General features: G+C 40.6%; 1 protein-coding gene across 19 annotated transcripts in view; it reads right to left on the bottom strand.

The window, feature by feature from the left end:
• Positions 1–14007, bottom strand: part of tcf7l2 (transcription factor 7 like 2) — a 142351-nt gene that overhangs the window by 60540 nt on the left and 67804 nt on the right. For 11 of the 19 annotated variants that reach the window (XM_087792760.1, XM_087792769.1, XM_087792765.1 and 8 more), the window contains 2 exons: positions 13215–13287; positions 7025–9185 (listed from right to left, as the gene is read on the bottom strand). In XM_087792760.1, coding sequence (XP_087648886.1) covers positions 8750–9185; positions 13215–13287 — 509 coding nt within the window. In that variant the 3' untranslated portion in view covers positions 7025–8749. Of the gene's footprint in view, positions 1–7024; positions 9186–11597; positions 11659–12673; positions 12747–13214; positions 13288–14007 lie in introns of those variants that run through there. The other 8 variants (XM_087792762.1, XM_087792767.1, XM_087792764.1 and 5 more) reach the window with 3 other exon arrangements.

The following is a 14007-nucleotide window of genomic DNA, read 5'->3' as shown; positions in this document are numbered from 1 at the left end:
CCCTTTGCCCTATTCCCTAGATGCCCCCCGGGTGCCCCCCTCTCCTCCCTCGGCCCCCCAACTCCCTTCTCTGCCCCTGATGTAAATTTAACAGACGAGATCAAACAGGCTAATTTTCATTGGTGTGTCAGAAGCGGTGCAGCCGACCGTGTGGCAAAGAGGGAAATCAATGTGGGCATAAGTGGGAGATCAAACTCCATATGTGGGTTTGGAGTGAGTCGCGGTGTCTTCATCTGACACATCTATCTATTCAGCCATGGACTCAAACATCTACCAAAGACATAGTGGGTGTCAGCGCCCAGACGAGCATAAACTACAATCTCTCTGCCGTGAATCAAAAATTCTAACGAGCTTATTTTGTGAAAAATAGGAAAAAGTTGAAAACACTGAGTTTGGACTTTGATTATGGCTGGGTATGGAACTTGGTTCTTTTAAGGCACCAACAAGCTTCGGTCGTATAGAGCATCGATACATTCTTCTGTGACAAAGGCAGTGAACATCACATTGATTTGTTTCTTGTTGGCAAGTGTTCCTTTGCACTGGAAAGTATTTGTCATTTATTGATTCTGAGAAAGCTTGTAGTTGAAATTCCTTGTTAAAATTGATCTTAAAAATTGGTATCTGAAAAAATTATTGCCCAATAACCAGCATTGAATTGAAAGTACCGGTGTCAGAACCAGAATTGAAAATGTCTTTATTAGCTACTGTATATGTGCGCTAAACCAATGGTGCTGCCAGTGCAAGAGTTGATGTTTCTTTATGTATTTGAAGAATTTGCTGTGTTTTGCAAAGGGGTCCCCAGCCATATGCTAATGGTGTTGGGGCTGGCTTGGCATGGTGAAGATTGGGAACTGATTTTAAAGACTGAGTAGGGCACTGACCTCCTCATACGTCTATTAGTTTACACTTATCAAGATCTCTCTAACCAACTAATTGATCTCTTGTGGATACTGTTTGAATCCACAGAGATCCAGAACACTGATATACAAAGTCAAAGCAGTTAAACACTTGAAATAATAAAAAACAAAGGGTACATTATATTTGTAAATTGGAGCATTTGTGTATTTTACTCTAAACACATCAATTATTGCTCAGTAAAAAGTCAATCATTACCAGTTTCAAAATAATTGATCATATCTACAGTCAGTATTTAACACCATCAAGACAACTTCACACAGACCAGCTATGACTTGGGATGTTTTTTAGTAGTAAAGAAAATAGTTCAAAGATTATGGAGGTACTTCACAAGAGAGTTGACAGGACCGCTTCAGCAACAATTCACCATCAACTCCTGTTGTTGGGTCAATTACAAAACAACAACTGTCAAAACGATCTATGGATTGAAAAACATCTTGACATCAGTCTAATCAGCAGCAGAAGTTTCTAGGTCTTCACTGGACCTTGTCAAGACAAAACAACAGGATCTATTATTGATATCTGCCAGCTAAAGTTGCATCACCTTGCCAAGGTGAAAAAACAACATGTGAGTGTGTTTATTTCTTTATTTACGTCTCTTGCCTCCAGTGAGATGCCACTTCAAACCCGACCGGCCGACCAAGGAGCGTTATAATGCTGTCAGCTACTTAGAATAGGCTGCTTAATGAGTCAGTGTGGCAAACTTGCAGGCAGGCCAGAGTATGAATTATTTGTCATTGGCTGTGTGTGTGTGTGTGTGTGTGTGTGTGTGTCTTTGGAGATGGCCCAGTGTAAAGCGGGATGAAGGCAGGCCTTGATGGAGAGATGTGGCACTAGCCTGGGGGCTCGCTCCACTGTGAGGGTAGTTAGCCCGCTGTACAGCGCCATCATTAGGGACCAGGGCATTTGGGAAGGTGACACACACAAACACACACACACACACAAGTTAGCGCATGAACATCACACCTGTACACTCCTGCTCCTCCACTGTCGTGTCCATAAGGATGATAATGGAGCTCAAGATCCAAGGAGCACCCCACTCCGTTCAAGGCATTAGACGACTGGGACTTTCTCAACTTTTTAGTGCTGACACTCTTGTTCACACTGCTGAAATACTGCTTTATATAAACACACACAGCTTGACTCACAACTTAAAGAGCGGTTTGTTTGTTTTTTAAAAAGAAAACAATTTAATTTAAATAGAAATCTGCAGCACAGAGTGAATCATAAAAGCACAATTTTCACTGAATGTGTTGCTTTACGCCTGCGGATCTGAGGCTTACTACAGTGTAGCATGACTAGGGAAGCTAGTAGAGCACAGACCCACCATATAGTTGGGTGTAAGGCACTGGCCTCAGGTGCACTGTAGTGACTTTTGCAAAAATGAAACAGTCCAGGTATTCAGGTAGAAAGTGTCCTCTTACATACATCAACAAAACACATGCAATACAACATTGAACAATTAAACGTCCCTTCTTTGTTCTTCTACGTCCACTGTTCAGCTACATTCATTGCGATGTATGTTGTCATGTTAGGGAACTGACTTGGAGATGGAACTCGAAGAACAGATATGTGATCGAGGTTTCTGCCTTCTAAAAGGAAGTTTTTCCTCGCCATTGCTCACTGTACATCTCACTGTACAGTGTTTTGTTTCTTGCTCTTTGTTGAATTGCTGGGATCTATTTTTCCTTAATCAACTGTAGTCTTATTTCAACTGTATAGTGTCTTGAGATAACTTTGTTATGATAAGACACTTTAAATAAAATTGAATTGAATTGAATTGAATATGTCAGATTTGGTTTAAATTTTACTTGTACAAGATGAGAGCAAATACAGAACATTCTTATAGTATGTCAGATTTGTCTCCCAAGCTTGAATTGTTTTGTTGCATCGTTACGTACGTAAGGTCAAAAAACTGACTTTAATGAATTACTGCTGAACTTAGAAGGAGGACAGGGTGGTTAGTGTTCTTCCTGATGTTCTTCCTGGTGGCTTATCCTACTTAACCTGGTATTTGACATATGTGTGGTTAAGTTAATGTGATTTGTATTGTACTAGCTCAGTAATTTTCCATTTAATTACCGTAAGTAAAATGAGTTATAGTTTAAGGAAAACGTTTTCTGGAATCTAGAATAGTTAGTTTTTTTGTATTATTTTACAATGTACAAGTTTTGAGTTTCTCATTCATAATGTCTTGGAATCATTGTTTATTCATACAATACCTAAACTAATTACACAGCAGCTGAGTATCTGTTAGAATTAATATTTTTAGATGACTTGTCACCCACACAAAATCACAAAAAATGACATCCTTGAAAGCAGTTGTTTTGTAAAACTCTGGTTTTGCGTGTGCACATAACAAGAGTTTTAACCATAGTTTTAACTTCCTGAACAGAATTTTCCACAACCACTAATGGATAGATATCAATATAGTTTCGATACACTATTCAAGATGCTTTAACGTCATTATTAGTGGTGTGTATTGGCAAGAATCTGGAGATACGATACATATCACAATACAGGGGCAATGATACAATATATTGGGATATATTGTGATATTTTGTTATCCTGTAGGATCAAGGATATATTTGTAGTATTTCCTGATTAAGTTATAGGTGTTGCTGAATTTAAAGATAACATGACTATTGACAAAGCCTTAACTTCTTTTATTTGTTTGAAACCAAAATATGTGCAAACATCAGCTTTTAAAGCTCGACTCTCATCCTCAGCCATCACTGGGATCTTGCACATTACATTGTTATTTTAGCTGCAGATGATGTAATTATGGCTGTCATCTAGAAGCCTGAAGTTTAACTGCAACATAAAAATGAACAAATGCCGTATATATTAAAAAAATGTTTTAAAAGAAAATACTTTATTGAAATGACCATTATTTTTTAACATGTGATCTAAACCCCACCTTTTATTGCCACTTCTGAGCATAACGGATCCTCGTCCGTCTCATGTGCTCGGCCTTCACTCCAGATAGCAAAATTGTAATAAGTATTGACACAACCCAGGAGATCCTTGCCCTGATATCCTTCCTCACAATACAGCAAAACAAATCAAGTGCCTCCAATTCATGCTCAGACACAAGGCGTGATTCTCCGGATGAGCTTAAGTCAAGACTGAGCAGCGGGGCTTCCAGTGTCGTCGAGGCAAATGTTAGTCAGGATGAATGCGGGTTGATGAGGGAGCCCAGTGAAAAGGCTTCTTCAGGATGATTCAATGTGATTGTGTTCTGTAGAGTCACGGAGGCCATCAGGAAAACCCCTCCAAGAGGCGAAGACTGACCCCTGGATTCACTGAAACTTAAATGGAGATGCCATAATGAAGCAATCAAAGAATTGGATGAATGTAGGAAAGGGTCTCACCTTCATTGTGTTGGAGCGCCACAGTGTGGGTCAGAGGTCGCTCCACTCTATTCCCTGACTCATGAAACAATGTGTTTTGTTTATTGTACTATTGAAAGCAGGTTTAATGTCCTGCCATTCTTTTTATTGATTTGTATGCTGCGGCGATGGCCTTCAACATTGTCACTCGCCACACACACATCAAACCGAGCACATTTCTTTACTCAGAATTACAAAAGACTCTTTGCTCCTTTAAATGTAAAAGAACCGTCACAGAAATGTCCACGACTTGCATTGATAGCCGGAGCGGTTTCTAGTTCAAGGGTATTGGCGTCTCAAATACATTAAGTGGGTCTACTGTATACATCCATAGGCAACAAAGAGGAGCCCCAGACTCGCTTGATGCCCCCACCCCCACAAGTTGTTGAAGGACAGACTGTTTACATCCCAGCCATGTTCAAGTACAAGCGTGTGTTATGAAGCGGCTCAGATATTTCGATCTACTTTCTTTCGCTGCATTGTAGATTGAAGAAAACATCAAATAAATAAGGAATCAATGCGCCGCTCCTCTGCGTCCCTGAACTCATGAAACTCATAAACACACCGTGTCCAATTGCAACATCACACAAGTGAAAACCAAAACAACACAACTGCCTTTCCAACACCTTGTTTGCTTCTCTCCCATCCACCAAATGATTCACAGGTGATTCTGTGCGTTTGCAGATCAGTATATATTGATATGGATCCATATTAAAGCTCTTCAGCTGAGGCTGAAGCATCTCCGGACAAACAGAGAGAGTAAAAGGAATCTTCAGATGTTACTTTTAATGCTTTAGGAATAAGAAAAATATGGAAGATCTGATAGAATAGCGGATTAAAATTGTGTCACGAAAGGTAATAGTTGTGGCTTTAACTACATTAGTTGCAACTCTACTACTGAAAATGCTTCAAACAGATGTTTCATCAAATGATCTATTTTCCTCGATCACAACAAGGAAATCACATTTGGACCCAAAAGTTCAAACCGGCTGTGGAGATGTGACTCAAAGATTAGTCAGGTACTATGTGTCATGACTACATCTAGTTACTGCCAAGTCTCATCTGAGCTACACTGACTACACAAACATACCACTCAAAGGGCTGGACAAAGGTATAAAACTAAAATGTTCTGATGATAGTTTTAATCATCAGCATAGTCACTAGTACTGCTATTATTTATTTTTATGTGAATGAAAAATTTACATATTTTACTGTCTTATTTGTCAAAGAAAACATGAGCCATATGTAAGCCTTCCGTATTTAATATGTAATTTAATATGGTATACATGCTTTTCTGGTTCATAATTTTGGAAAGGAACTGAAATTCTGGAAATTTCTCTTACTTAATATGTTATCAAGCCAATGTGGGAAATACTTTTTTGATGCCTCACGTTTTGTTAGACTGAAACAAATGAATGATGGATTTATTTAAACAGTGTTGAAAAGGAAAATGTGAAAGAAAAGCCAACTGGAACGATTGAGTGACGGCTTCTCCTCCTCAAGGAGCTCAACAACCCAGAAGAAGTCGGCAGAGAATCGTGTCTCTTGACCAGGTACCAGGCAGCGTCTGATCGAGATCATGGTTCTTGCTTCAATGGATGACAATGCATTTGCACTTTTTCCTAACGTTGTCAGTGTTTTCAGTCCTCACGTAAGTTTTGACTATTTTTAGTTACTGGTGTGAGTCACGTCTCCATCTGTGCCCTGGCTTGGATTTCATTAGTAGAGATCCCAGAGACTGAAATAATGAGTTCAAAACTCCAAGATTAAATCCACATGGGCAAAAACAAAACTGGAACCTTCCCAGGACATGTGCCTCCTTGATATTGTCACGTTAAAGTGATATGGAGAAGGTGATTTGTTCAGATGAAAAATATGGGGCAACAAAGGTGTGTCTCAAAAGAACTTGTCAAGGTCATGGAGTCGGTCAGTGTCTGGACCATCCCTGACCAACCAGACCTGAGTCCGCATCATACTACTAGCTCCAAACCGACTGCCACAGTTCCCCTAGCAATCCTGGTTGGTTTGGCCACAGCCCTGGGACGGTTCTTCTTAAGGTTGGACCTTTTCCATTACCTGCCCGCGCTCTGATGTAGTAGCTCAGCTATGTAGCCATGTGGGTCTTCTTGATCTCAGTTGAATCCTCCTAGTCAGGTTTGACTTTGAGTCGCTACTGAACCTGACCTGCACCTCTTTCTCTGCTATCCAGTTGTCTAGAACATCGAATCCACAGAAGCAGCGTTGAGTGATGTTGTCACTGAGCCCAGCTGTGTTCAAAGCTGCTCTTAATTTGGATTAATACATGAGGTTGAGGTGCAACATGAATCCCAGGAAGCCTTTGACAAGCACTAACAAAAGTCCTAATACAAGAGGTGCCACCATCTAGTGGCTGTTGTAAGAAGTGACCTAGTTGATGAAAACTCCATTGTTAGCTCAGTATTAGCTGTAGCTGTCAATCAGAAAACTTGTCTAAATTGTATGTTAGTTTTGGTATATTGAAAATTAAGTTATTTATTTGGCAATCTATCTTATCAAAGTACCAGGAATAAAATAATGCTGGACAATATTTGTTTTCTAATAGTGTGGACCTCATGCCTCTAACTGAATTATTTCACAACATCTTACTTATTAACCCGGATTATGACTTCACTGTCTGCCATTAGACCTACCGTTGACGTGAAGAATAACAGAGAATAAAAGTCCAGCCGACACGCGCGCACATACTAAGTTGCTTTTATTAATACAGAACTGCATGCTACAGAGACTGTACAGCATAAACATTTATTCATTACAAAAAAACATGGTTTGGGAACCATTTAAAATAACAGAGAAAAACAAACGGAAAAAAAGGATAAGAGCATAAAATAGAACAGGAACATCACAGCCGTTAAGGAAACATTCAAACTATTTATCATTAGCATCTTAATAAACCAGAGAAGAAGTAGACAGATTACAGTCGCGTCATGTCAACTACAATGGCACCGAGTGGATGATTCTCTTGTAGCTTTTTTTACAGCCTCTTGCAACATCAACATGCCTATTTTTTCTATCTACCTATATGTAGTAGTGTACTTAAAAGTGGCAGTTTGTGTATTTTTTTTGTATTAATAGTTTTTTATGAACCTCCTAATATACATAATTTGGCCCTTTAGGGTTTATACAGCACAATGTCCGTCTTTTATTAGGTTTAAATTTAATATTTGACAATTTGCTACCAAACACATTTGTTATAGCAACATTTATACTACATACATAGCAATCTATGTAACGTCACAGCAAAGAATGGTATCAAAATGAAACAAAAATAAAGGCCCCCTGCTTTGATAGAGGGTCAGAAATGAATTGTCACGAAATTTTGGCACGGAAAAATCTGTACACAAATCTACAGTCTGTGACTGTGCAATAAAAAAAGAAGGGCTTTTAGACATTTTCCTGACCGCCAAAGACACGGTACCCACTGCCTCTGCTTCAAGTTCAATCTTCTTTTCGTTAAATGGCTTATAGATGCAGAATTTCTCCAAAATGAAGTTGTGCATACTTCTGTTCATGAGATCTACACAGTACACAGAGTGGAATATTCCAGGTTTTCAGCGAGAAATTGATCAATAACAAAAACGTTTGCCTTTTCAAAACCTCCTTGTAAAAACAGATCATTCTTAGAGAAGTCGCTTACTTTAAGAAAGAATATTTGTACAACATATTAAAAAAAAAAAATTCTAAAAGAGACACGTACAAGATACAACAAGCAATCTCTAAAGCAATAAATACTACTGGTCCTAGCATTGTGACATTTTCAATTTAATAACCCTCAAACCCACCCCCCCCCCCAACCTCCCCTCAAGCCCACCCAAACTTGCCTGACTCCAACCCCAATGGTAAACAAAGAAAAAAAAAGACAAAGCAGTGGAAGAATGCATATTTAACACGGTACCCCCCCTCAACCCTGTTATTCTGTACATTTAAACAAGAACGAGTAACATCACAATTACATACGGGAGGTGGGGGCCTCCCGCCCTCCCAGAGTTCCCACGGATGACAGATGATTGGTTCGCAAGCTCGTATTTAATACAAATAAAGAAGGAGAACCAACTCTTTTCTGAAAAGGGCTCACTGAATAAACCTGCCCGCTTCTTTATATCTGTCTATTACACATTTTTGAAGTTGAATTAGAGTTTCTGTTTTGATCACTAGAAAGCAAAAACTACCAAAAAAATAATAATAAAAGATTTGGCAGATTCACAAAGCTATACTACAGCTCATTGTATCCTCTTTATAATAATTAGATTTTTGATAATGATGGGTCAAATATTGACCAATGAATTTAATACAACAATAACTCAATAGGTCACAGCCGTGTGGCACGGAAACAAAAGAGATCAAAGAAGTGACAGCAGGTGAAATATAGCAAAGGTGTGTTGTTAGAAAAGAGGAGGAGAAAAGGACTATTCTATAGACTTGGTCACCAGTGACAGAGGCTGTGAGGCCGAGGAGAGAAGTGAGTGGGAATGACACAGCAATGGCGAGGGCCGGGCCATCGACGACACCACAGAGGAGCCCGTTTGCCGCGAGGACGAGACTTCACTGCGCTCCAGGGCTCCGTTGTGGGAGGAGGCGCCCGGCGTTTTGTCCAGCTGACTCAAAGATGGAGGTGGAGGCACAGCCAGGGGGTGCCGGTGGTGGAGTGGCTGCTGGGTTGGTTTCATAGTCAGTGAGAGAGGTTGCATTTGTTCAGTCTGAGGTTTGGACTCTTTTGAAGGAGGGGAGGGGTCAACGGAGGAGGGAGAGGATGGGGGGGAGTCTAGTAAGCTTCCGTCCGAAGAGGGAGGACTGGCACAGCTGCCTTCACCTTGGATGTAGCGAATGCACTTTTTTTTTCTCCTGCGGGACAAGATAAAGACGCAGTTAGCATCGCACGTGACTCTTCGTATGCAGCGAAGCCGACCTGAATGCACCACGTTGTGTTCAATTTTTTACACGTTGGATTTGATCAGGTGCATTCAAGTAGCTTCCTGAGAGGCATGCAAAGAAGGGAATGTGGAAGAGAGCACATGGAGATCACAGGTGAAGCATCTGGACAGAGAAAGCACAGACACAGGTGGATGGGGGCTGGACAGAGGAGTGAGATGTGGTGCCGACTGCTCTCCAACGCTGAACTTGGCTTTTCTTACAGGCTAAATCTTCAACTAGGGAGGAGTCTGTTCTCCGCAGCAACGCAAGGTTACTGGACCGGGCTCGGGTCGCCTCCAGGGAACGCTCTTTCTACACAATAAGAGTCAACAAGCTCCACACCAGCTAGCATCTGCCCCAAAGACACGTGTGTACGTGTGTGTGTGTGTGTGTGTGTGTATGTGTGTGTGTGTGTGTGTGTGTGTGTGTGTGTGTGTGTGTGTGTGTGTGTGTGCACGCAGGGGGTCAAGATGTCATGTTTATATTCCTGCCTGAGGTTGGGACCCTCTCCCTGCTTACCCAGTCCTGAGGCCTGGCCCGTCCAGCTCAGTAGAAGCTGACAGTCGGGCATGTTGAAGGGGGGGAGAAGGGTTTGTCTTCAGTGGCTTGGCTCAGAGATGGTTAAGAGGAGATCTCTGCCCACCACATCTTTAGCCTGACCTTGGCAGTGACCCTTCTCTCAGCTTGCCTTCCTCAAACAAGGATGCCCGAAAGCAGTGCAGCCTTTTTACCTTCCCCTCACAAGTCCGATTTTCCTTGATTTGCTTCACATGACTTACAAGTACTTCACAGAGTCACAACGTCGATGTGTATTGTTGCATGGATTATACATGTTGAGTTGGATTAACTGCAACTTTGTACTGTTGGGACCTTTTGTAGTTCGGTTTCAAGAACAATTTAGACTTTAAAACCGGCTTCTCACAGGAGTTTGTCTTTGCACAGACAGAGACGAGAGACATAAAAGTCAGTCAAGACTGCATTACTAGAGCCCAACAAACTTTAACATTGAGAGCGGATGTTGTTTGCATCTCTATAATCTCTTAAACAACAAGAAATGCTTTGTGTTGGCTAAAAAACCAAGAGATCATTGAGTTCTGTGTGTCTCCCAATAAGGCTGAACGTGTATCAACTCTTGATGTTTTTTAGATGCTATTTAACGTGTCTCATTTTCTTGTTGCAATAGGCCAGCTACAGTTTTTCACGAAACATAAGGTTAATCGCAGAAAGGTTTTTATCTTTTTTTGTGAACAGGGTAATAAATTGAATAGGGTCAAAATATCAAGACAGCATAGGAAGAGTATGTTTGATCCAAACAAACCAGCTGTCCGATATTTACTGTCTCTCTCTAGGTGGAAAAAATATGGCCTGGCTGAGAGATTAGCAAAGGAATGAGAAGTTTAACACTGGTTAAAGTTTTAAGCTTTTAAGCAAACTTAGAACTACTTGGTTCCCAATTCCTGCCTTGCAAAAATTGTATCCACAAAATGGTCATCACTGTGTAAAATCAAGTTTGCTGCTTTTGCCAGACACCTGTTTTTGTGTCTTGTGCATTTGCATGTTTAATACATCATCCTTTTAGCCAAAAAAAATAGATGATTTTGCACTATGGTTTTAGGATTTGAAATTATATTCTATGACTGCGTCTATATAGAGAACATTAAAAGTAGTGGCTTCACTTGGTGTCATTAATATAATGTTCTTGAGACATTATTTAGTAGATCGCCTCTAACAAATTCTTAGTTGCACACAAGCAAAACCTGAACCACTGTGGACCGCCAGGAAGTCAAAGACGTAGGATGAGGCTTTTAATTGCGCCTGGCACTGATACTGCACACACTGGTGGCGGCGAGTATCGACTGGCCGTAAAAAGGTATCGTTTTGCTGTTATCTAGGCATTTGCTCTCACTAACTGTCTGTCAAACTGCAACAAATGAGCCAAATATCCATTTTTTAACAGACGCATCGATTGATAGTACGTGTCTGTGTATGCTATTGATTTTTCTGTCTCGGGGGAAATTATAACAGATGCTTCTCTTCCGCAATGGAACCCAGAGAGAACTTTTAACCTCTCGGCTCCTGTAATGAGGACTGAATTATTACACTATTGCTGCCCTCGACCTCATGATCTGAGATTATTATATCGGGGCTATAACATTATGTTGTTACCCTGTGTGTAGGCTGAAGTGCAAACGTCGATATGGTGAGAAACTGTATTTGGAACCAATACACTTGTAGAGACGGTAAAAGAAAAAAATAAACATGAGAAATGTGTTGGTGTGGATGAGATTAGGGGTGCAGGGCGGACACAGAGAAGGGAATAACTTAGCAGAAACAAATACCTACCATGAAAATATTCCCAATTCAAAGACTGCTTGTGTCAGAACAGAAAGACAACAGGTAGGGACTAAGTAAGGGTTATTGAAGAGGAGTTTGGAGGAAGAGGAGGTGGAGAAGAAGGAGGAGGAGGAGGAGGAGGAAGAGGGCACAGAAAAGAGTGTCACTGAGCAGGCCCTCAAAGACAGCAGGGCGAAATTTGTAAGCATGACATTGTTATTATTATATCAGGGAGCCAATTAGGATACACATGACAGTTGAGGCTTCGTCCACACTACCACACTTTCAGTTCGAAACCCAGCTTCACCTCGTCTAGTGGTCAGTATTTCAAATTATGAGCAAAATAACATAACTTAGAACATGATCTGCAAAAAGCCATTAAATAAAATGAGCTCGATGTAATTGTGTAGATTCTAGCTATAAATAAATATGTCTACATGTTAAATTGAATTATTAGGAAAAAATAATTACATTTAGTTGCAATTCTGTCATAGACAAATGCAACAAGGAAATGCAACAAGGAAGTCTCTTCTTCGCCCAATGAGCAAAGGGATTAAATTGAGCCAATGGCTCCCCCTGCTTTCCAAAAATAAATTAAGTTAACATGCTGTCCTGGGGTTGTTGTCAAAAGTTGTGTAAAACTCTGTGGTAAATAAAAACTTTTGAAGAGGTAATGTCATCATGTTTTAACTATATTTTCTGCTGTCCCAGCAGCCCCCAGTAAGTAACAATCATTTAGATGTATTTTGATATGAAATCATGACCTGCGTTTAAAAGTGTTGTTTGTATATAGAAACACGGTTTAGAATGAAAACACAGTAGTGTGGACGTAAGATGGGAGGGAATGATCCACTGCCTGGAGAGAAAAGTGGATTTCAATCAGATTCAAATAAATATTTGAATTAATTGTTTTGAATCATCTTTAACAATACCGTTGAAATCCACTTTCCATCTTCAGTCTGAGGTAAATTAAGCACTTGAGAATTTGAGAGAAGCAGCATGAGTTCCCCTTCCAATGACCGATAAGAAAAAGCTTTTGAAATGTGGATTTCCTTCTCCCAGTCGGGCTTCTACAGCAGTTATACCTGCACGGTTTGCACCATAAACTCAGCTGGTCAAGCCCGAACAAGGCACGACACTTCTTTGGGGTATTTGCATCTGTTAGCCAAAGAGGTAGACACAAACATAGACACAAAGACGAAAAAAAAGGAAGGACAACAAAAAAGAAAATGGACACATCATTACACAAAACAATAAAATGTGGCCAGGGCTTTTCTGTTCAGGCTGGTAATCTGGGATGTCCTCCATATGTTTTTTTTTTCCCACCATCAGCTCACATTGCCTCCAAGTCCCCGAATGCCTGTTTGGAATTTGTTTCTGAATCTAAAAATGCTTTCACTCCCAGCACCCAGCATTCAAACCTAAGTTCCCACAGTTTAAATGCCAATATATACCAGTAGCAACGTGACTGGAGGAAGCGAACGATGGTGAGACAAACAAGCAGAGGAAATAAAGGAAACAAAAACAGACAGCCACGAAGCAAAAAAAAAAAAGAGAGAACATCCCAGTTTTGATTGACCCAGCCCTCACCAAGCACTGGCCTGTGCAAACACACACCATACACACCTGCATGGGCCACACCAGTTATTCTGTTGGTCGAGCCCAAATCGCGCTCGACACTTCTTAGGAGCACTCAGATCTGATGTCGCAGCAGGAGGGGAAAGCCAGCAGAGAGAAGAGGCAATAGAAACAAAAAAATAAAAGTCCAGAACAAAAATGGAAGAGAAAACAGACAATAGTAAGTCTATGAAGCACAGTAGTGAAGATAAGCCCCTCCCACATGCCTTTTAACATAAGCATTAGTAATATCAAATTCCATGCAAACGGCCCAATTAATCTGTCTAATTTATTTTCTATTGAAAGCCACACTCTGTTTACTGATGGCTGGATGTTATTGAGACTGATTTAAACAAGGGTCAAGAGGTCAGTAATTATGCAGCAGTAGCATTAGTAGATAGTGAGTGAAAGTCCAAGGATTTGGAGGGCTGAAACACGGAGAGGCACTCTACTAGTCAGGCCACAGATCAAGCACTTGTTTGTTAATCTGATTTAGGAAAAAGCTGCCTGTTATTTTCATTTCATAACTGCTAATATTGTGTTTCAGAAGTAGAATGCAGCGGCAGTGTTAGGGTGCTGCCACTGCGTCCAGGCCAGCCTCGAGCGCAAGACTCATGCTTGATCATGTGAAGGCACAAATGCAGTGTCTGGAGCGACAGATTAAGGAGGTTTACCCAGAACCACATCCTAACATTGTCAGTTACTTTACATCCGGAGACATTTTAATGTAGATATTTGAATTATTATTTTTTAGAAAACCCAGCCACAGTGGTAGGGCTGCACGATATAGCCATTAATGTCA

This window comes from Callionymus lyra, chromosome 6, assembly GCF_982586985.1.
Source record: "Callionymus lyra chromosome 6, fCalLyr1.hap1.1, whole genome shotgun sequence".
NCBI classification, from domain to species: Eukaryota; Metazoa; Chordata; class Actinopteri; order Syngnathiformes; family Callionymidae; genus Callionymus; species Callionymus lyra.
Note: the sequence above shows the minus strand (reverse complement) of the source record. Positions and strands in the feature narration are given on the sequence as shown.